This window comes from Strongylocentrotus purpuratus, unplaced genomic scaffold (genome assembly GCF_000002235.5).
Source record: "Strongylocentrotus purpuratus isolate Spur 01 unplaced genomic scaffold, Spur_5.0 spur5_scaffold_14, whole genome shotgun sequence".
Taxonomy (NCBI): domain Eukaryota; kingdom Metazoa; phylum Echinodermata; class Echinoidea; order Camarodonta; family Strongylocentrotidae; genus Strongylocentrotus; species Strongylocentrotus purpuratus.
In genome coordinates this window covers 13,655,382-13,679,055 of record NW_022145599.1, presented here as the reverse complement: position 1 = coordinate 13,679,055, position 23,674 = coordinate 13,655,382, and the positions used below count along the sequence as shown (strand labels likewise).

Here is a 23,674-nt window from a genome sequence, read left to right as displayed (position 1 = left end):
TAAGGAGTCTGGCAACAGGATCTTCAATCTTCAGAATAACTGTAAGTCTCAACCTTAAAGCTCATCTCTCATTTTCCTTAAAATGTTGATCCTGTCTAATGCCCTATATTACAAATTGAAACCTTTAGGTCTAGTTGTTAATATCCAAAAGTAGAGCATGTTATTATATAAGTTGTTGCCTCATTTGTCTTTAAGTAATTAATTTTGGATTTTAGTCATTTGAGAAAAAAATGACATATACGACACTTCTAATGTCCGTTGTTTCATGTTTTACACAACCTCCTCCCTCCACAAATCGCAATTACCAAGGAAGAATCATGGATCGATGAACAGGCTTAGACCTACAACATCGTGTGTTAAAGTAAAGTAAAGTAAAGTAACATATGTAAAATATTTATTAATTTTGTAAACGCACTCTTTCGGCAGACGCTGAGGTTAGCCATTTTGAAAGTCGGCCATTTAGGATAGTTTAAATGGCGGATAGCCAAATTTTATTTACAAACATATTTCTGAAGTCAGAAAATACTTTAAATATATTATTAGTATTGTTTACAAAGGCCGATATTTTGAAGGATTTATCACAGTTATGAGACGTGCAAAAGTGATGCAAAAGTGAAACTTTTTTTTTAGTTACAAATATCCAGATGCTGTAACAATTATTGTGATTGCATATTATTGCAAGCGGTTGGTCTGGTTGCTTTATCTTGAAAATATTTAGATACTGGAGAGGAATTTTGTTTTTAGATATGTAAAAGCAAATTGATTTCATGTACTCTTTAATGATGTTTAAGTCAACATCGTATGTTGTAGAAAAGTGAAAAGTACTTAAATTTTAAGAACATTTGGTAAAGTGTTTTGGATCAAAATACTCTGATAGGGTACCATTTTTATTACTGCTCGTTAATTATATTACAGCCGTAGTCTACCAGCGACTGATGTATACACTCTCCTGGTCGCTGACTTCATTGGTTGGTGTTCATCCACGTCATCACCTCATCGACTTCGACTTCGATCCTGATATTGATCAGCGTGATGGGACGTTCCGGCAACGACCTTCAATCACAGTGAACAGTTTGCGATCTCGAACGCTGTGATCGCGTTACCTTGACATCATTTATTGATTGACAATGGTCTGTATAATAGCAAATTGTATTTAACTCATCGGCCTCATACGGTTATATTATTCAACACTTTTTAACGCTTTAGCTAATATCGATTATCAAAGTCGGATTCATTTGTAGTATCTTAAGGTTATTTACGGTTTGATATAATAATAATAATAGCTCAAAATTATAATGCGTCGAATACTTTGTTTCTAGGCACAGTACATAATGATTACCCCGGTCATCGGATTCAATTTTACCGCAACACAATGTATGCACATTTTCCACTCCCTGAGGAGCATTCCACCCAGTCGCCATGTTACAAGCGCCACTTGCTAATTCAACCACTTTAACTTTGGCATCCCATCGGGTACCCATTTAACACCTGGGTGGAGCGTGGCAAATGTAGATCACTGTCTTGTATTATTAAGTGGAATGGTGGAGGTTATTTTAACTGACTGCTAAGAAAGCATAAATGCTTGTAAGTAAGCAACCAGACGGCCGACGGCTTTAGGTCCTCTCCGAGGGACCTGGTAATGAGGATTAATGCTTTGCTAAAGGGCACTAGCGCATCGCCTTGGGTTTCGAACCCGGGTCACCGGATTACGAGACCACTGCTCTACCGACTGACCCTCTTGATAACATTTAAATTTTATTCATTTTCTAATTTTCAACTGACTTTACGTAAACTCATAATGTAACTTGGTGAAATATCAGTTTTCTTGCTTAATTAAAAATTCAAACTATATCAATTATGACTCTTTCTTTGATTGATTTTGTATTTGTGTATGTCCACTTAAGCTTACTGCAACAATGTGACAGTACACTTCATATGGGCTAATGTAAATCATCATCTTTATATCATTTGAAGGGTTCGATACATTATTAGCAATTATTTTTTCTTATCAAATATTTTTAGTATGACTTTTGATGGAGAACATCGTCTACATTGCCGTGATTTGTTTCTTGTTGTGTTACATTAAGAGACCAAAGGGGCAGGTCTACATTATCATTTAGATAGGGAAACGTATGTGTATAGCACTAGTAAATGAATTTATTCTACTGCCAGTCACTCATTTGGGCTACGGTTATAACTTTCAGTCATTCCTTTTTTAATAACTGGGTTTGCCGGTGCATTTCTATGTGCCTTAGGACACGAACTTTCAACACGAATTTTACCCTACCTTTGACCATATTGAATAGGCAACAAGCCGGCAAAGCCCTGTATGTAATTTCCTATGTCGTTTTGAATAAGCGAGTTCGTAAAAAGCTCTGGACCGCATGACCCCAAAATATCCACAGATCTTATGGCCCGGTCCCACTGGCCGATGGACACAAAACGTATGCATAACGCAGAAGCGGATCTAGAGGGGGGGTTGGGGGGGTTGCAACCCCCCCCCCCCCCCTTGGGCGGCCCAAAAAAAAAAAAAAAAAAAGGAAAAAAAAAAGAAAAAAAAAAGAAAAAAAGAAAGAAAAAAGAACGCACGCTGGAGAGAAACCCTTTCAAGTGCAAATATTGTGAGAAGATATTCAACTCATCTGGTAACTTAACCCAAACACATGATAACTCTGGATATAACTATGTATTAAACTGTTACTTGATTTAAAAAGACGTTATCATGCACTGCTTTTTATGGTCTCCATTGTGTTAATAGATGCCAGGAAAACATCACTTACGGGGTTCAAATAAACACCCCCCAAAAAATCGGCTCGCCGCTTCGCGGCTCGTCGACGATGCTCCGCATCGTCATTATTTTGGTCAAACCCCCCCCCCCCCCTTAGCAAAAAGCTAGATCCGCCCCTGATAACGGACACAGCGGACGAGCAAAATTTCGGGTGTGGCTCCATCCGTTTTCATCCGCTCCAGAAATGGACAAAATTTGCGAAAATTTGCGAAAACAGAACGGAAAATAACGGACGTGGGTAGTATGTAGCGGGGATGTTAAACGGATGTTCATCGGAAGCCTAGCGGATGAAAGCGGATGGAAGTGGATGACAGCTTTGAATACTTTATATACGAGATGCATACGCTTACATCCTTTCTATTTCCGTGCTACTTACGATGTATAGACGTTCCATGTACCTTATCTTTCCTCCCTCTTTCCGTTTTCAGCTGCAGCGGATGTGAGTTGCGAGGATGCCCAGAGGATGCAGAGAGGATACAGCGGACGTTTAACGGATGATAACGGACATAGAACGTTTGTTGCTCGTATTTGTCGCGGATTTACATCGTACACGGCGGAAGTTCATCCGTTCTAAAAGTTTTGTGCAGCTCAAAACTTTTTGCGCGGATGAAATCACAGTGGACGGATGCTCGATGGATAGAGCGTATGAAACACGTATGCAATGAGTACACAACGGATGCATAGCGTTTTCCAACGGATGGCAAGATTTTGTTTACGTTTTACATCCTCTTTGCATCCGTAAGTGCAGTGGGACCGGGCCTTAAGACACGATGGATACTTCCCACCTGTGAATTTTAGAATAATCACCGTCAAAGTGATGGAGGTGCTTCATGAATACCTTTTGTTTGCCTCTTGAGAAGAATACTTCCGCCTGTGTATCAGATAAATGTACTGTTGGTGCATAAATGAATACTGATTACATAACTTTCATGAGCACGATCCGAGTATTCGTCTCAATGGTTTTACAATTTGGGTCCGAATGACCTTCATCTGCCCATGCGCAAATTCTTATTACGAACTCGCTTATTAGGCAAAGATATTTATGATTTAAAAGGGCTTTAAAAACAAACGTTTTACAGGCAGAGATAATTTTCGAGAAAAAAACAAAACTTTTGTTTAGTAGCCTTGTGCACTGCATTACCTTTTGGAATGCGGGAACAGTACTGACATATAATCCAAACATGATTTCTAGAGATTATACTCTAATCATTTAAATCACATTTGAGTGAATTTCTCGAAAGTCTTTGCGATCGTACCTGTCGATTTTCCATAATGTGGTCGAGTCGGCTGATATCTGTCATATTTTCCTTGTAGCACAATGTAGAGTTGTGGTGATATACATTTACATCCTATTTTTTGTTTTTCTGCCTGTGAAATTCAAAGCCGTCTTTTATATTAATAAGGGACAGCCTTTCCTGACCGAAAATCAAAAGTTCTGAGCAAACTAAACCCCTTGCACTTTTTGCCCAAAATTATGTTTTTCCACTGTTTTCTTGAAATTTGCACTGATGGCCACCTACAATCACATTTGACTCGGATGAAACTCCCGATTGCAACGAAATTTCAAACACTCTGATAAATCTTTTGCACAATTGCATATATCTACCCATGTCAAGGCAGATTTGATAATGTATTCTAGTCAATGTATGTACATGAAGTTGCATGCTCCGCTACCACGTTTGATCACAGGTTTCAATTGGCATATTTCTTTGTTTAGCAAAATAAATGCATTTATGGTCTGCTCACCATTTATTAATCTTTAAGTTTACAAACTTTATACCGAGGGGTTACTCACATATTAAGACAAACGTGGATGTGCCGCTCTAATTGATCTCTATTTCACACAAAAATATCGCTATTGGGTCCGTTTTTCAAAATTTCCAAACATATTGAAATTTTTGAAAAATGGGCCTTTATTTAGAAATCCCCCAGAATGACCCTTAAAAAGGGGTAGGGGTACCCCCCCCCCCGGTTTTATACCACGGGTTTCGCCATTGTTCATAACATGTGAATGAAAAGGCTGGTAACCGGGGGTTAGGGAAAGAAACCTCCATAAATTGAAAGTTCTATTGTGTCAAAGAGGAAATGTTATTTCAATAATTAAAACTCCATTTATCAACTCCATTGAAAAATATTAAAAACACAAGGCTGACATGAGAATGCGGTGAAATTAGAACACTTTATTGTATGCAGGGGTAAGTATACAATGTATATTGTTACAGAAAGAAAGAAAACTTCTACATAGTAAAATGGTATCATTACTTTAAAAATACAATTCTTCATGCCAAATAAAATATATTAATGAAATCAGTTTATATGACTTATGACGGTCGGGTAAAGAGAAAACTTGAAAATACGTTCATAGCGGGATACATTTCCCGATTTCAGTTACTCAAGTAATATATAAAGAATTGAATCTAAACTTGGTTAATTAACACCTCACAAGGTTTTAGAAATTAATAATGATGAATATCCTATGCAGGCATAGATTATAAACACAAGTACACCTTGTACGATTACACCCCGGACAAATAACGGGATAACGCTTCCTTTCCCCTCCATAAGATAGGAGAGGTAGTCTTAGGTGTACCGAGGGAATTGCCCTACGATCAGAATCTTCAATTTAATTTAAAATATTGAGCACGGTCGAAAAATTACTGCCAGGTGTAAATTAACAACTTTTTGACTTTTTTATTTTCATGTTTCAGATGAGTAACCAAAATGCCCTGAATTCTGTAAATTTATCCTGGAATACAAATTTGAAGATGCTATACAAGAAATATAATTGTAACAACGTTTATTTTCTAGTGATTTGTATTCAAATTGATTATCATGTTGGCACAAGTAGATGTTGACATCGCCTAATGAAATGACCCCTGCCCAGAAATGGCACCAACATAAACAGGAGAAATGACAATACTGCTACATGTTATATTATTTCCTATTATTTTATAGCTCCATCTTGAAGCAATGGGCAATTCTAGAAATGTGTTTTGTTTCCCCAACTCGCACTTTACATCTGGGCGAGGAATCCTGCGGTCTTAAAGTAATTGCTATAAGTCAAATCTTACGGGTAAAATGGGACAGGCTCCAAGACTTATAGGTTGCAGATTAATAATGTTACAATAAAATGAAAAAATGATAAGATAAATGATATTCCAACAAGTTGGTACTGAATTGAGACTTGAATTAAGCATGCAATGATGTTCATACCAATATTTTTGAATATAAGTTGGTATCTTATGTAGCATAGGAAGGAATCAAACGATTATTGAATAAGATATACAGTGAATAATGATTCAATTACAAAGTTTGAGAGAATTTCGAGGGAAGAGTATTTTTTTCAAGAGTCCCCTGAGAGAATTGCTTTTCAAATACCCTTGTTTGCGAAATATATCCAGTAACTGCTAAAGTTTGTGGACCACATTTCAATGCCACATCTCTGTGTAGTCCCATTTATGTATCATAATCATGACCATGCCTATTTATTATCAATTTGCTCACAGTATATACACAAATGCAATCGCAGGACCAGAACTTAACTTTATCTTTAAATGTGCACGTCAGTGAATACACTTCAAATAAACAAAATGGTGTGAAATATCAAGTCTTAAAAAGCGGGGAAGCGGAAATCTCTTAAATATTATGTCCCCTGTTGTACAGTTAGAGATGAGTCTTTTGCATTTCATCCGTACTTTGAGGCCATGGATTCTCGTAACTGTTCACCTCCCGCACATTCGATCTAAAACGAATAGAAAAGTTTGCTTTTATAAATTTGCGAAATAAGGTGCTTATTGATTTGCTGCACAACCTTAGTGTTCATCAACATCATTGGGGACTTTTAGATTTGCACGAAGACATAGTGGACTGCTACATGTGACGTCCTTTTAAGGCACCAAAAGGATGTCACACGTAGCAGTCCACTATGCGAACACACCTAATTTGTAGGATTCAGATGCATTAGACCGGTTTCAAATGTATGGATGTTTCTTTCCTGGGGACCTAGTGACGAGTTATTCCATTAACGAAGTATTAATAAATGAACTACAATACTTTGAATCCAGTCTGCATACATTACTTTTGGCTATGTTGGGCGAGCTTTCAAGTTGAATATGTTAGTACACCAGGCTTTTTTCGACAAACAAGGCGTTCATTTGTCACAAAAGACTCTATATTTCATCCATTTCAACTTTTGTAAGACTGATGTTTTCATATATATAGAGAGAGAGAGAGAGAGAGAGATAGAGAGAATACTCCATTACTTTCCTGCGTGGAGGACCTAGAGACTGAAAGACCATGTAGACATTAAGTCAAGCCAAGTCAATTAAAGACTGGGGTCCTGAATATTTATGTGACACAAGTTTTATTTTTATTTTATTTGTATATAAAAGTCTTTTAAAGAAAGCAATTATTAAAGTATATCACTTCTTTTATGTATTTTATGTTACGTCTTCTTTCTTATAACCTTTATTGAATAAATACTTGGATCATGTGACACTATTAATAAAAATGAAAGAAAAGGGAATTGAGACTTACTCCACAGCATTCGGGGGGAGGAAACCGTAATCGTTATCACGTGACAGAGGACGCTCGTCATCGAAGATTGGAAGGGTGTCATGTAGCTGAGAATTAGGTACCCCTCGTTCTCTCTCCTTCTTCGCCAACTCAGCATCGTAGAGGGCACTGTTAAAGATGAGTATACAGTGTATAACATTTATTACACAATATTATAGTATCAATGTTAAAACACAATAAAATATAATAAATATAAGGCCTATCATCTTACATATTTGGCTACTCAATTTTGACGTATGTTTGACAGGACAATATATCGTAGTAGCTATGTAATGAATTCATTGTCAAAAAAAAGATATTTAAAAAAAATTACACGGTGGATTGAGGATCAGGTTTTAAACCCATACAAATTCATTGTCTTTCGCGGGAATATACAAAATTTTATTTTGATAAAACTGCTTGATGGAAGAAAATTACCTTTTGTTCTTTCTACAAGCCGCGGATGAAATGAAGAGTAGCAGGAAGAAGATGGCGATAAGAGCTAATGCTACGATGAGGAGGATGTACCATGGGTTAAGATTGATCTCCGCACCCAAAAAGGTATCTCCAGACTGCGCTGCCTGGTTTACTGCAAGGATTGAAAACATCTTGATTATCATATATGAAAATCAGTGGAAAGGATACGACGACAGGGTTATTTCTTGCAACTTGTGCTTCATGCATTGACAAGATAATGGGAAATATAGTTATAATACGTTTGATAAATTTCATCGTACATGTAGTATGAAATGTTTAAGATTGAGTCAATTAAACTAAAACACAATATTATTATTTTGTACATTATTGTGGCATGATACTGTATTGGAACCACACTGTGTATTAGTTTGAGTAAATGTATATTTGTTCACGTTTACATTAAAAATACCCTTTTATATGGATAGTTTGCAAGTTGCATTCTAACATTAAGAAGTCGCTACTGTATTAAATATGCTTGAAATGGCTATGAGCAGATTTTTTTTATATAGAAACGTGCTTTGTTATTTGTAGCGAGGATCACAGACATGTGGAGGTCATGGTTTAAATGAATAATAGATTAAAGATGTGTGCATGTTTACTGACAATTTATAAATAATTCAGTTGAATACATTTCTTTTAAATGTTTCTGCAATTCTACGTAAATTTTCCTATTCTAATTTCTGCCGTATTCATCACAAAGTACATGCGCAGGTAGAATTCTGTAAATGAACTTTTGTAATATCGGGTAATTTAGGAGCACTATTTTTTTATTTTTTTTATTTATTTATTTTCCACATATGGGAAGGTCGGATCACCCTTGTCAGCTAAAAGCTGGTCTTCAAAGGGGTCCATCCACAAGATAAAAATACAAATTGTTGATAAAATACATTTGAAATATGATTACAATGATAAATAGGCAAACAAAAACAAACAAACGAAATTATTATATATACATTAAGAACAACAGAAATGCGCAGGATAGGGGAAAGAAAGAAACAAGGAATAGAGAGGCGAGGGAGAAAGCCAAGTATAAAATTGTTGCGTATAAAACAATCAAAACATAATAAAACAAATCATCTGTTCATTCAAGCATTTTTTCAAGCTTTTTTTCAAGGTATGGGTTACAGTATATTCAAACCTTATCAATGATGATCAATATTAGTATTTTTAAAACTTAACAATAGATTTATAAGAGAGATAACGTATTGGCACTTATTTTCTTAAGATAGCGAATGAAATTTCTACACTATAAACAAAAGGTGCCGGTTGGGTATGACTACTTACCTACAACAGAAGCACAGACAGGCTGATCAAGAGATTCAGGACACTGACAGAAGAACTTGTTGATACCATTCAGACAGGTCCCTCCATTCTGACAGGGGTTGCTACCGCATTCATCGATATCTGATAGATTGGGAAGTAAATTGACAGACGTAAGTGCTAGGCATTTAAATAATCGATAATGGATGAATGAACAGGGAATAGTAAAACGAATATCAATAGTAACTGTTATGTGTATTGTAAAAAAAAAAAGAGTGGTATATTAAAATCTAAAATTACTGAATGTCGATAGTATATTAAGTTGTACTAGAATTGAGTATTGAGATGCTGCATTATAAAAAATCATCCTTTACCAAAAGGATGTGTTAAACTCACCCTTCGATCTTTCTTCGATCCGATTTTCAAATCAATATTAATTATATCAAATACGAAATCTAATCAAATGTCATCTTCCTGATTTGGGTTCTAAATAATGATAAGAATACTAACAAGCTTAATTTTAGTGCACTTAAAGCTTTCAAGAAAAGAGCCGAATCTACTTCAGATTGTAAACAATCATACTACTGATATGACACCACTACGGTTCTCGGCCGAGTTAGCTTTTCCTCCTTTAAGGAAACTTTAAGCAAACTTTAAGCAAAAATGTATATTTCGTTAATCAAATCACTATTCAGATCATCAATATCTAAGATTTTAGAAGTTTGAATGTTCATGTCAAATAATATTGGAAGTTCTTCGAAAATCAGATCGAAGTTAAATCTTAATGTGTGCGGTGGGCTTTACGGATGACCACTTACCTATTTCACATAAATCTCCTGAAAAGCCGCTGGGACAGTAGCACGAGAAGAAATCAATACCGTCCTCGCACACACCGTTATTCGCACAAGGATACGGGTCACAGTTATCAATATCTGGACAAGAACAGTGATAAAGAGCATCAAGCAGAATTAAATCATCTGCACAGTTCAATAGCATGGTTCGGTACATTCATAAATGTTAAGTTTCGAACAGGCGACTATCAACTCTGTATATATGCTACACAAATACTTTCCCTGAGCCACAATGTTTTATCATGGGATAGATATAGAGAAGGTTTCAAGATTAGCGTCGTAAAAAAACGAAAAATCAAGACAGGAAATGGGTATATTTTGCAAAGCCACTCTGTTGAAAAAAGCAGTCATTCCGTCCATTTAATAGTGCATCTATTTTGTGCAAAATGGCATATTTTGCAAAGGAGTGGGAAGAAAGCAATCGAGGTGTTAAGAAAGAGATTATTTTTGTAATTCCCTTGCAATAAACATGAATTCGTTGCCATATTCGCGGGAACGCCGGTAGATATGTACTTGAAAAATGAAATGGAATCAAAGACAGATTAGAAATTCAAACTTGTTTCAAGATCTTTTTAAAATAGAAAGCATATATCCGTTTTAATAAAACAAATTTTGATGCTCCTGTATTCACGTCAGAGATGGTACATGAAGGGTGACATGGGTTTGATACTGTATATTCTATAAATATATACGAAAAGTGTCTGCTTAATGCATCCTCGTTTAGGTTTTATATGTAATTGCGTTGCGTCTACCCTTGTTGGGAACCAGGTATTCATATGTAGTCTGTGTAAATTTTGTTTTATCCCATCTTACTCCGTTAGTTGTTTTGTTACTCACTCGTTTCACAGAATTCACCCGTGATGCCTGAGGGACAGGAACATAGATAGCTTTCATCGATGTAGGTGCAGAGGGCGCCATTTTGACACGGGTTCGCATGTACACAGGACAATGTTACTGCATTGGAAAGGATGCAAACAAAAAGGCCAACATTACTATTGTTGTATTTTTGAATTACTACTTCGCTCGTCTACAACTATTTCTGCTACTACCACCACTACTAATACTGTCACCACCACCACAGTTACTATTACTGCTACTTTTGTCCACTACTAATAATAATACTAATACTACTACCATCATCACTACTACTCCTGCTGCTGCTGCTACTCACACAGAATCATTCATTTATTGAGACATGTTCTCAAATGTTCAAGTATTCCAAAGCAGGTCATTCTTTTTGCTACGATATTCTAGATGAAAGTAGCTAACTGATAAAGATGTTTATATACATGTACATGTAACTCCACACGAAGAATATTAATCAGACAATTTTAAGGATTACGATACAACGATACGGGCAAGTATTGTAAAGGGAATAGGTGTAAAAGGTGGATAGAACTGGAAAATTACCTACCCTGAATCGAACAGGTAATTCCAATGTAGTTATCTTGGCAGTCACAAGAGAATGTTCCATTTAGACTGGTACATGTACCGCCATTAAGACATGGCGCATTGCGACAGAAGTCGAAATCTAAAAAGAAAAAAACGTCATGTTGTTACATTCTATTGAAAGGCCACCATCAACATGAAATATGTGTAGAGCTTGGATTGGGTTCACTTAAAGAGAAGTGAGGCATTTTTGTCTTACTGGGTTAACGAATATGAGGTATTATTAATTAGAGTGATCGAGAGAGGGGAGGTTTGGGGGAGGGTCTCTTCATCTTCAGCTCTCCCTTTGACTTGCATAAACAAAGGGCTTTCCGCTGCCATGTCACAAGTTTTCACTACTAAACATAAGTTAAGGATAGTTCACGTGAATAGAATTCTCTGAATTCCGGAAATTAGATGTTGTAATAACTCAAAATGGTAATTATTTCCCGTTAAAACGAAACCTCGGAAAATTAACCCTCTTAAATTGTTCACTCTTGTTATTCGAATAAAGGGCAGGTAGAATGATGCTTTAATATTAACCTTTCTCACAGTAGTCGCCAGAGTATCCATCTTGGCATGTACATGTGAAGTATCCATCATAGAAGGAACATTCGCCGCTGTTCTCACAGACATTCTTGATGCAGGAATCAGTGACGGGAGCTAGGTAAAGGGAAATTTAAAAAACGTGCTTGGGCTTAATTGGTGACATTGGCGAAATATTTGAAAACAAATTTGAGCTTGGGCTGTGAAATGTTTCGTTTGAGGGATTTAAAATAATGAATTCAAAATATATATATAAAGGAAACATTGTTTTATGACTATACCTAAGATGTCTTTGGGCATGATGGTAACCCTCTTGGCGTGGATGGCACACAGGTTGGTGTGTGCCATCGGGTTATCGGGTTATCGGGTTAATGAACTAACGGTCTAGACAATAACGTAACATGTAGAGCCACTGTAGGTGTCGAGTACACAAGGAGCGGAATGTCCGTTTCTAGATGTAGAGGTGTCGTGGTGTACTAAATAAGTCATCGGAAAGTAGAAGCATCAAGGAATCTTTTTCCTGGATGCTTTGAGCGCCTTTGGGCAGCTCGGCTAAAGCCAAGGTGATGATGGTACTTTGTAAGCGCCATGAGTATCCTCGGTGATGGATTTATGTCTAATGTAAATGTAGCTATTTTCATCATTATTAAATTGTGATAAACGGTGTTATAAATTCACAGCAGACGTTCCTCGTACCTTGATCACAGTTGACGCCCGAGAAGCAATTTGCACAGATACACACGTAGGCTCCGATAAGATCTTGACATGTGCCTCCATTCTGGCAGGGATTCGAAGCACATTCATCGATTTCTGTTCAAAAGCAAAGAATTGAGGCATTATGATTCTATATTTATTATACTTTGTGACAATTTGAAAATATCAGTTCATATGGTAAGAACATAATATAAACGAATTTACCTGGAAAAGTACTATTAAGACATTTTTTTTTCTCAGAAGGGGATCTTAGTGTGAGTAGAAATATTTTTCGTATAACTTAATTAAATTTAAAAAAATACTAAACATTAATGAATGAGAACCAAATTAGAAAGATACTTGCGATTGTATGGTAATGACTTCATGAAAACATTTCGATATGGTTCTATTTATTAAAAATTGTTTTGTGCACGACATTAAAGCAAAACGTTTCTTTCGATCGAAAAGTCGGTTTGTTTGAAGGAGTTTCATTAGAAGAGTTCCCATTAAAACAGGGGGATCGTAAATGGAATAGAAAGGTTTTTACCATCAGATTACAGCTCAAATTTTTACGGTAGTTTCAGTCATGACTCATGAGATTACTGTGCATTTACATAAGATTTTACACAAAGTCACAAACTCACCCATTGAACAATTCTTGCCAGTAAATCCAACTGGACATGTACATGTGTAGTCTAGTCCAATGTTTGTACACTCAGCTCCATTTGTGCAAGGATGGAATGCACACTTGTTCATTTCTATAACAAACCAAAAAGAGATTGTAAAGAATATACATCATTCTGTATGAGTTCTAGTTCATTTACAATTTAGGAGTCATCAATTGAGAAATATGTAATTATATGGATTTCAATTTTACAAAAATATTACATCGTTATAGTCACTCATTTAAGAGTGAGCCCCTTCATGTGGGTACAATAAAATCAAGGCTTATGAAGAATTTACAAATTATTCATCAAACTCTAGTTATAAATTTATTTAAAACCAGGTTATCACTTCTTTCTTCCTTTTTTACTTGTAAGACAGGGTGTTGTTGGGACTACCTACCTGCTGGTTCTTCACATTGCTGTCCTGTCCAAAGACTGGTACAGGAACACGTAAATCGTGTGTTCCCCACGTTTTCACAAGTCCCTCCATTGATACATGGTTCAGCATCACATGGCGTAATAGCTGCAAATGATAGTATTAGAAAAAGAGTTTTTAACAGAGTATTCTCGGACTCCATAATCTATGAGTTGAAAGAAATTTTTAAAAAAAGGAGAAGTATTTGTACTTTTCACATGAAAAAGATGGCGCTTCTTTGTGGAAACAACATATCTATCCTTGCAATGCTATAATATATGTTCTGTTTACATTCATTTAGGATAGCTTCTTTTAAGCGGAATTTTTAAATCCAAATTCATAACCATTTATGATGTGTCCATGAAATCACCATATTGACATTGTTATTGGCGTTTCAATGTTCATATTATATATTCAGGATTCAAATACACTCTAAAAATATACTAGCGTTAAAACTAACCGACATACGCTGAATCCGTTATCTCAATGGAGAAACCTCTCTCGGTTTTCTCGTTGTCGGTTATGAAAGTTGTCCAGATATTGTTTGCCTGAAGAGTCATAGTCCTCGTTGAAAATGGACCTGGGCCGGATAGCGTCATCCGTCTTGAACCCTCATCGTTAGGATTCGATCCGACTCCTAGTCTGAACTCATCGTACCGGTTCTCGGTAATGTAATCTTTAATCTCGACTGTAACCTGGCGACCGTTGATCCCCTGAATGAACCAGCGACAGTTCTCCATGTTCCCGTAGTTGGATGGGTAATTCGGTGAGTGAATCTCAAGCTTCGTTCCTACGGCAAGCGTGTAGTTGACTCGACAACCAACAGCTAAATATCAGGAGAGATAGACAAACAATTTAAAATGGTGATTACGCCGTTATACCCATGTAGTATTCCTTGGGTTACCTCAAAGTAGAAATCACCATAACGATGGTGAATAAGGTAGTAATGTTGTATGCCAATTATTTAATTCTCTATTTATATGAAACATTATTTGTTCCAAAAAAGAAACAATGATAATCATAAGTCATACATGTCATCAACCGAAGCATAACCAAAAACTTGAACCTGCTGGACTAAATTTGGGTAAAACTTTAGAAAACACCATTATTTATTGATTTATACCGTTTATCTTATAATTATGTCTAGAATACTCACATTGTTCACAGTTATCTCCTGCCCATCCCATGGGGCAAGTACAGCGGTAACCATTGGCGAGATCGTTGCAGATACCACCGTTCAGACATGGCTGGTTGGCACATTCATCAATATCTGCGTAATAGAGAAACAGCAAGACGACATAAAGGTAACACGTACAATCATCAACTCACTCTCTCCTACATTGTTTTGTGCAATATCATGACTATCGTAAAGACATAGGTATTACGAATGGTAGTCTGAACATGCTGATATATTTTAAAAATCCATAAAGCATGCTTCAATGTATAGGAGAAAACGGGCTATTCTGTTGTTCAAACACATTTTGGAGTGGACCTCTCTCATATAATAGGCATGGAAGATAAAGATTACTTTCTGCAAAACAAAACAAAAATACATCATAAATTATGCCTTAAATGCATTCCGTCACGAGAAGTGAAATAAATAATTCACAATCGTCATGCCCAAAGGAGTGAAATAAAAAAGAAGAAGCTTAGAGAGCGTTTTACTTACTGATTTCACAGTGGGTGCCAGTAAAGCCAGGTTGACAGAAACAATCGTATCCATGACTTTCCACACGGTTCACACAAGTTCCTAGGTTGTCACATGGGTTGCTAGCGCATTCATTAAGGTCTGGGAGAAAAAGAGTCAAACAAGAAAGGTTAGAACTCACATTTGGAAGGGAGAAGGGGGCGATTCAAGGATTCTTTTGGCAAGAGGCACAAGTACGAAATGTCTCTGATAACTCCTTCCACCCCATCCCCTTCCACCCATCCCCTCCCACCCCCGTTATTTTTGTTGTCAGGTGCCTTGGTCTTAACATGACTGAATCTGTACTAGATGGGGATGAACATTTCAAGGTTCGTGTTTTCCTTGTTTTAATGATCAAACGTCAAACAAGCTGACATGAAAAAACATGAATCATTTGGACTTGCTTTGTTGTTAATCCTGTTGACCAAGTAAATTTTTTTATTTCAAAGACGTCTTTCACACCCCCCCCCCCCCAAAAAAAAAAATGGCTAGGAAGTTATAATAAATGCTACTATTTTTACATGATTTACTAATTGTATCGCATATCAAGTGAATTACGAATTTCAGATTTTCTCACTGTACAAAAATATTGCTTTTCGGTTTAATATCACTACAATTTCAGTTCACATCACTTAAATCATGTACTGATCATGAAATAACATATACTCACTTATTTCGCATCTGTCTCCGGAGTACCCAGTTGGACAGGAGCACGTGAAACCATTAACACCATCACGACAAGCACCTCCGTTCTCGCACGGGTAACTCTCGCATTCGTCGATGTTGGTGCCGCAAAGAAATCCCGCGTAACCGGGTTGACAGAGACACGAGATGGAGTTGAGGCCCTCCACACAGGTCGCTCCATTGAGACAGGGGTTAGATGCGCACTCGAGGATTTCTGATGAAAATTTAATTCAAACAAATATGTGTTTTGTTATATGATTATACCAGCATGATTTGAAGCCGCCTTTTTAACTTTTTAATTGAATCTGACGAGTTGAATTCTTGGGATAGCTGAGAGCCCCTCCCCCCTCCCACTCCCCCTTGTTTAAAGACCCCAAAGATAAACCAACTTACACAATGGAGAACGACAATGCGGGTCTCTCCATGTACAGTCTCCTTTTTCATTCCTTTCCAAACCGGGGAGAATGACACACTCTTCAATTGCTGGCTACACCACTAAGGTTGGATGGTCTGGGGTAATTAATATCAGTTCGCACAAGGCTTTGTAACATTCCTGGGAATTCTATATACCAATGTCAAAGGTATGTAACCCTAGTATCTAACAAAACATCATTTTCTTATGTTTACGAATGATTGAATAAAATATTTCAATGAAAAAGGAAAAAAAAATTACTGAATGTACACTACTTGAAAAAGAAGGATAATTGTAGGTTGGAGATAAAATATCAATTATCGTTTTGAGAAGATAAGGAGGATACTCACCATTTTCACAATGAATTCCGTTGTAACCTGGTGTGCACTCGCATGTGTATCCGTCATTGCCGTCATTGAAGCATAGACCACCGTTCATGCAGGGGAGACTGCCACATTCATCAATATCTATTATTGGAAGGTCATGTAAAAAGTACTTGAACATTCGCTTTTGCTTCGGACGAATCATCAATGTAAATATGGAAATAGTATTCCGAGGACAGCATGAACATAATTTCCGTATTATTCAATTTCACAGAATACAGTGAACAACAGCCAAATTATATATGAAAGAATTGCAAGAACCTTTAAAAATACAGTTTGTGTGGAGAGATGAATAACTTTCATGTCCAACACTTTTACATTTAGGAATACATGTCAATTCAGCAGTTTATATTTTGGGGCCAAATGTGGACACCATTAGCTACGGTTTATACGGTTACAATATGTAGCTTGCCCTTTCATCTTAATGAATGACTAACAATGTCGTTCCCCCTCTATCAATACCAATCCACTATTGCTTTCTTTTCATTCCATTTGTTAGTTTGGTATAAACTTGCATCCCCTATACTTAAACCCACTATATACGATATGATCGAATGCCCTATATACAATGGGGTAGATATGGGGGTTCTCTCTCAGTCACATAGTGAAAAAGCAGAACAGAACAAAAGAAGGAATTGAAGAGGAAAAGAACCCCTCTACACACACACACGCACACACTTATGTTGTCAGCGACCCTTTAAAAATGGCTGGCCTTTTTTCAATTAAGAAATAATACATTTATAAATTTATTTATTTTTCTTCCAATGTTACGCCACGTTTGGTAGATGAATGTTCAAGAATAATACTTCGATAGAAGATATAGATAAATAAAACCTTACTTGTTTCACAGATGATGCCCGTATATCCAAACAAACACACACAGCTAAATCTTGCAAATTCGTTGAGGCAGACTGCTCCGTTCAGACACGGATTGCTTCCACACTCGTTCACGTCTGTAGCGAGCAAAGGATTCCAAGAACATTGTCATATGATACGTGTTTACAGTATATATGGCACCAGCACTGTATTATGTACGATTAAATTAATGCTAACTTTTGATAGTTTACTAGATTCAACATTCAATATTCGTAAAAAACTGCCCGAATTGTTGTACACCCATCCTAAGCTAATGTATCAAATGACCTCCCCCCCCCCCCCCCCCAAAAAAAAAAAAATAAATAAATAAATAAATAAATAAATAAATAAATAAATAAAATAAATAAATAAATAAATAAATAAATAAATAAATAAATAAATAAATAAAAAATAGTTCTTATAATTTTAACAAGGTACCAGTGCATGTTCAAACCATAGAAAATAAAGTGAATGCTTTATCTCCCTGTTTTTTTTTCTATTTAATCTTAAGTCTGAAACATTAAAATACATCGATTGTGGCTATATGTACGGTGACTTCCTCAACTATATAATGAATAGAATGATATCTTCAACGAATTAACTTCACTTCCGTCCTCAAACTTACCAGTACTGCACAAGCGGCCTGTCCAGCCCTCCACACAAACGCAAGTAAAACTGTTCAATCCGTCAACGCAGGTGCCATCATTCACACAAGGATCACTGGCACACTCGTCGATATCTGTAATTTAAAAAAATGAAATTCAATGTTGTCTTTTCCAACTGGTTAGCAAATAAAATTTGCCATTTTAGAAATTGAACCAATTTGAAAACAAAATTTAGGCAACATCTTCAGACATGCGAGCATGTTGATCACTGCGTTTAATTAAAATGCGTGTTGCAAGTAATTCTTATGTTATTTAAAAGAAATATTAACAATTAAAGTACGTAAAAACTCATACCATGCTTGGAATTATCTCCAACACTGATTTGTTTTACATTATATCATTATTACAAACTAACGTTATTATTTACATAAAGAGAATTCGCTCTGTGACAAATATCATCGTTACGTTACGACTCTTGCCTCATGATTGAAGCATAAAAATGGGCTAATTAATGCCAAGCAAAAAAAATCGGGACTTACACCATGTTATCCTTTCCGAGTAATCATAGCCCTGAAACGGGTTAGGAATCTCAGTTAAAGAGATGTACTGTCGAATTCTGCTATTAAATTTGTCCTGTTCATTTTACTGGCGATAAGGGTAATACTTACTGTTTTCACATAGAGTGCCATTGTACCCGAGATCACATCTACACTCGAATCCGTCCTCCATATCTACACAGATCCCGTTTACACATGGATTGCTGAAACACTCATTCACACCTGTGTGGGTTAACAAAGTAAAGACCAAATACGCCATTTAGGTAATGTAATCACATTTTGCACAAAAGTCTTCATGAAGTACGTACCTCATTACGAATTATTTCATACACCTGTTACGAATCATTGTATAACAGAAGTCAGAATGTAACTTCCCTACGTTATGTGTTACTATATGGGGCGAGCCAAAATAATTGTCCTTCTTAGCAATACTGGTGTATGTAATTCGTATTTTAACTCTTGAAATACAATAATATATAAAAGGTGAATTTAATAGCTCATTGCTGAGTGAACGTGTATACATTTGAATACATTACGACAATGGCCTCTTCCAATGATTTCAGACAATGTTTGATTGCGTGCGCGCACTCACCCTCCGAATTCACCTAACGTATATGTGCGTACATTTCGTGTACAGTTAGCTAGTGTGTGAGCGGGCACGCACGTCGGACTAGACACAAAATGACATTGTAATCCAGGAGGTTAGTGTACTGTTACGGTTGCATTATTTTGCAGTTCCCATGAGCTCAAAAAAACAAATTATTACTTTAACTCTAACCTTTTTTTAACAAAATAAAAACCCAAAGCATTAGCGTTACCCTTCATTACCCTGTGTAGTAGGTCGTATGAAGTTAATCACGTCTCAGGTGGAATGAACAATTGACATTAATACTGTTTGTTTAACAACGTTTAATATGCATTATGAAAAGGATATGATCTTACCAATTTCGCAATTGATGCCTATCCAACCGGCCATGCATGTACACTGGTATCTATTCTCGAAGTCTATGCATTGTCCACCATTTTGACAAGGCACACTCTGGCATTCATCGATGTCTGATGTTTGAAGAAAGAGCGTAATAGAGTAACAAGATACATTAAAGATATTTTCAAAAATCATGTTGCTAGCATATGTTTATATATAGATGAAATGTCAATTATAATTTAATTCTAGCTGCTGTCATACAAACGAATTTTTTTATATAAAGACGTCGAGCAAAACGTCTTAAACTTCCTCGACAATAAACTTTAAAAACGTCCATTAAGTTTGGGGAAGACTGACTAATCATAGGGGCACTCCCCCAACCCCACCCCATCTGCCCTCAATTAACGCCACCTCTGAGGGCAACCTTTCAGTCACACAGATGGGAGCATGGTTTGAGTCCTTTTTGTTAAAGCAATGAATTAGCTAAATCCATCATTACTGCAAAATTATATTCCTTTTAGGTTTAAAAAGTAATTGGCGTAATATGTGCATTATATCATCAAATCAAACGATCATCCAGGCTAAGGCAATGAAAGCTCATAATTATAAGCTCTATATTCGAAAACAGTGTTAGATCTGTAAATAGAATTTCGAACATACTAGTTTCACAGTTGGTGCCTGACCATCCGGGCTGACAAGTGCAGGTGTAGACGTTCCTTCCATTGGTGCATATTCCAGAGTTGAAGCAGGGCGTGCTTGCACACTCATTCACATCTACGATTAGAATAGGGAGTATTTTACTTGTTGAATCACGAGCAACACAATGATGTTCATTAGCCATTCCTATTGGAGTACTTCTTGAAACAAGATATACAATATCATTACATCTAGGTGCCATTTCGCAGACGAACAAATAGAATATTAAAGATTTCATGCAGTTGACAATGTCAACATAGTGTGTCACAAAGTTTTTCACATTGTGTTATCTTTGTTTAGAATTATGGTTAGGATTTTTCTGTAAGAAATAATCCCAAGATATAATACACAATCATATATACATATCTGCAAAGCTAAAAGCTTGTGTATTTGATCAAAATTTTAACTTTTCTTTTTGCAAATCAATCAAAGTGTGACCCTCTATAAAGATTTAATTTAGGATCACCTACTCTAAAGCATTTCTAGAAAAAGTCGCGCGTTACGATGATCATGGATAAGAGGAAAGTTTGCCTATCCTGATCATAGTTTGTTTAATGGAGAATGGAGAATTGTAATTCATCGTGTTTTATTGCTTACCTGTTTCACATGTGACGCCAGTCCATCCGGCTGTACAATTACAGCTGAAAGCATTTTGCATGTTGTTGCATTCTCCTCCATTGATACAAGGGTTACTAGCACATTCGTTGATATCTGGAGAAAAAAACATGACGATTCATTGTAATTAAATTCCCAATGCTTATTTAGCCGGAATTTCATATGTTAAAAAACTTCGCCATAAATTTTGATAACATTTAGGCAACGCTAGAAGTACTTTACATTCAACGTGTACAGTTCTTGCATATTCATTGCTTTGAGAGGAAGTAGCAGTTTTATCCTGCTACATCGGTTCTCATAAAAATAAACGACAACAATTTAAATGCTAGTCTGGATATCTTTCTAACCATCTTGATTATTCGTAAAAATAGAAATAACTTAAGTCCTGAAATTTGTATATTTCCCAACAAAAATTATCCTGCTACATCGGTTCTCATAAAAATAAACGACAACAATATAGATGCTAGTCTGGATATCTTTCTAACTATCTGAATTATTAGTAAAAATAGAAATAACTTAAGGCCTGACATTTGTATCTTTCCTATTTATAACCTGGATCCAATTACGTCACTTTTTCATTAACACATGCAATACTGACCTTCATCGCAATTGTAGCCAGTCCATCCAGGAGCGCATGTACAAGTGTACCTGTTGATTCCATCAAGACATATCGCATCTGTTTGGCATGGATTGCTGGCACATTCATCAACGTCTAAAAAAGGGAAAGTTGAATAAAAATGTTAATTGTTTGCTCTGGGCTATTTTTTTGCTGTATTAATCTTCTTGCACTAAAATTTGCCGTTAGTGTAATTTCTATTTATACCTGGAAGAATAAGATAGTTGTATGTGAAAATTGTAATGTTTAATACTTATAGCTAGTATTCAACTAATAAAAACGGACAGTAGGTTGGATGTAAAACCGAGTTTAACAATTCAAATTTAAAAAGGCACATTGAACCATGCTCTCAGTTGCCTCTTTTTTAAGTAGCTGGATTAAGATTGAGCTCAAATCTAACGTTGTCGCTAACGTCTTTGAATATTGAATTTATTTTTTCAAGGAAATACAAATAGGCGTTATCCTCTCTGTATGGCAGGCCTGAAAATAATATTTCCCAGTGATCGTTGAGAAATAAAACCAGAGGTGAGCATTATTGAATTGATTGAAGTAGAAAGTGCAACTTGCCAATTTCACACAAATCGCCTTCGAATCCAGCGAGGCATGCGCAAGTGAAGTCATTGTCACCGTCCAGACAAATGGCACCATTCACACAGGGGCTCAACGCACAATCATCTGCACCTGTTGGGGTGAAAATTAAATACATCGCGTGTGAATGAGACCAGCCAAACCTAACAACTGTTGAGATGTAGCTATGATTAACAAAATTACGTGTCTGTCTAACAATAGGCTTGATAAAAAAATATATAGTTTAGTAGCAATTACTGAATAGTAATGTACTAATAATGTCAGTAACTATGGTATTCTTGTACAGCATTCATGACTCTTCATTATTGCCTTTACCTTAGCAACTGTTACTCTGAAAATAGTATTAGATGATTCCCTTTCACATGAGTATAATTTCACCAACCCCTAGTAAAAAGAGAGTTTACGACTTTATATTAACAGCAAATGCCTTGTCTAAGGGCTTTAAGCATGAGGTACCTAAACTTTTACTACCCTTATGTTATCATCAATTATTATTGTGTGATTTAATGGATAGCAATTCATCTTAATTTTGCATCATCACTCTATAGGTATGAATTTAAATACGTGGCGTATAATGCTTTGACCTTACCTATATCACAATTAGTTCCGAGCCACCCGACTTGGCAGGTACACTCGTACCCATTTACAAGATCTGCACAGTTTCCACCGTTTCGGCATGGGTTGCTGGCGCATTCGTTGATATCTGGAAGTGAAGGATTACAAAAAGAAGAAAAAAAGTAGGAATGAGTTTCATTAATCCCAAATGTGCAAGCAAATGTCTTTTTTCACCATCAAACAAATTATTCAAATCCATGCACCGTTACATCAGAACTACGCCCGTTGCATGCCATGAGTCATGTCAATTGCGTTATTTATACCTGCACTAATCAAGCCGTGAAGACAATTGGTGCATGTATCAGTGATTCCAAGAAGGTTTTTACACTGTTCATTTTGTATTCCATAAGTGATATTATTTGAACATGACGCATCAAAGGCCGCGCCAGTCGTTGACGCAGCCTTACGTCAGGCAAATGACGCATCACTTACAAGGGGCACTAGCTTTACGGGGAAGGGCTAGTTGTCCCACCAAATGAGAAATAATGGGAAATAGTAATATTTACCCCAAAGAAATAGCTGACAAGCAGCAACATCGAAAAGATATTGACCATTCGTGCTCCTTAATATCCGCCACTTAGCTCATTACCATTTAAAACATTTCGTAGAGCTGCTCTACTAATGAAACCATGTTTTGTGTTTTTATGTTTACAAATGTTTTAATATGTTGACGTATTTTCTGGACAACTATATTATAGGTAAAATGCATAAAGACAACATCTTTGATCCCCTTATGTTTAAGATATTGTTAATAAATAA

The 23,674-nt window shown here is 36.3% G+C and overlaps 1 protein-coding gene across 2 annotated transcripts in view; it reads right to left on the bottom strand.

Moving 5' to 3' along the window:
• Positions 1–4,948: 4,948 nt before the first annotated feature.
• Positions 4,949–23,674, bottom strand: part of LOC105438416 (fibrillin-2) — a 49,112-nt gene continuing 30,386 nt past the window's right edge. For both annotated transcript variants that reach the window (XM_030984251.1, XM_030984252.1), the window contains 25 exons: positions 22,890–23,003; positions 22,280–22,393; positions 21,695–21,808; positions 21,079–21,192; positions 20,446–20,559; positions 19,803–19,916; positions 18,972–19,082; positions 18,324–18,437; positions 17,683–17,796; positions 16,811–16,927; positions 16,035–16,262; positions 15,347–15,466; positions 14,834–14,947; positions 14,138–14,503; positions 13,663–13,785; positions 13,242–13,355; positions 12,601–12,714; positions 11,902–12,021; positions 11,345–11,461; positions 10,768–10,884; positions 9,898–10,011; positions 9,104–9,223; positions 7,781–7,931; positions 7,325–7,471; positions 4,949–6,530 (listed from right to left, as the gene is read on the bottom strand). In XM_030984251.1, the coding sequence (XP_030840111.1) occupies positions 6,452–6,530; positions 7,325–7,471; positions 7,781–7,931; positions 9,104–9,223; positions 9,898–10,011; positions 10,768–10,884; positions 11,345–11,461; positions 11,902–12,021; positions 12,601–12,714; positions 13,242–13,355; positions 13,663–13,785; positions 14,138–14,503; positions 14,834–14,947; positions 15,347–15,466; positions 16,035–16,262; positions 16,811–16,927; positions 17,683–17,796; positions 18,324–18,437; positions 18,972–19,082; positions 19,803–19,916; positions 20,446–20,559; positions 21,079–21,192; positions 21,695–21,808; positions 22,280–22,393; positions 22,890–23,003 (3,284 nt within the window). In that variant the 3' untranslated portion in view covers positions 4,949–6,451. The remainder of the gene's footprint in view (positions 6,531–7,324; positions 7,472–7,780; positions 7,932–9,103; positions 9,224–9,897; positions 10,012–10,767; positions 10,885–11,344; positions 11,462–11,901; positions 12,022–12,600; positions 12,715–13,241; positions 13,356–13,662; positions 13,786–14,137; positions 14,504–14,833; positions 14,948–15,346; positions 15,467–16,034; positions 16,263–16,810; positions 16,928–17,682; positions 17,797–18,323; positions 18,438–18,971; positions 19,083–19,802; positions 19,917–20,445; positions 20,560–21,078; positions 21,193–21,694; positions 21,809–22,279; positions 22,394–22,889; positions 23,004–23,674) is intronic.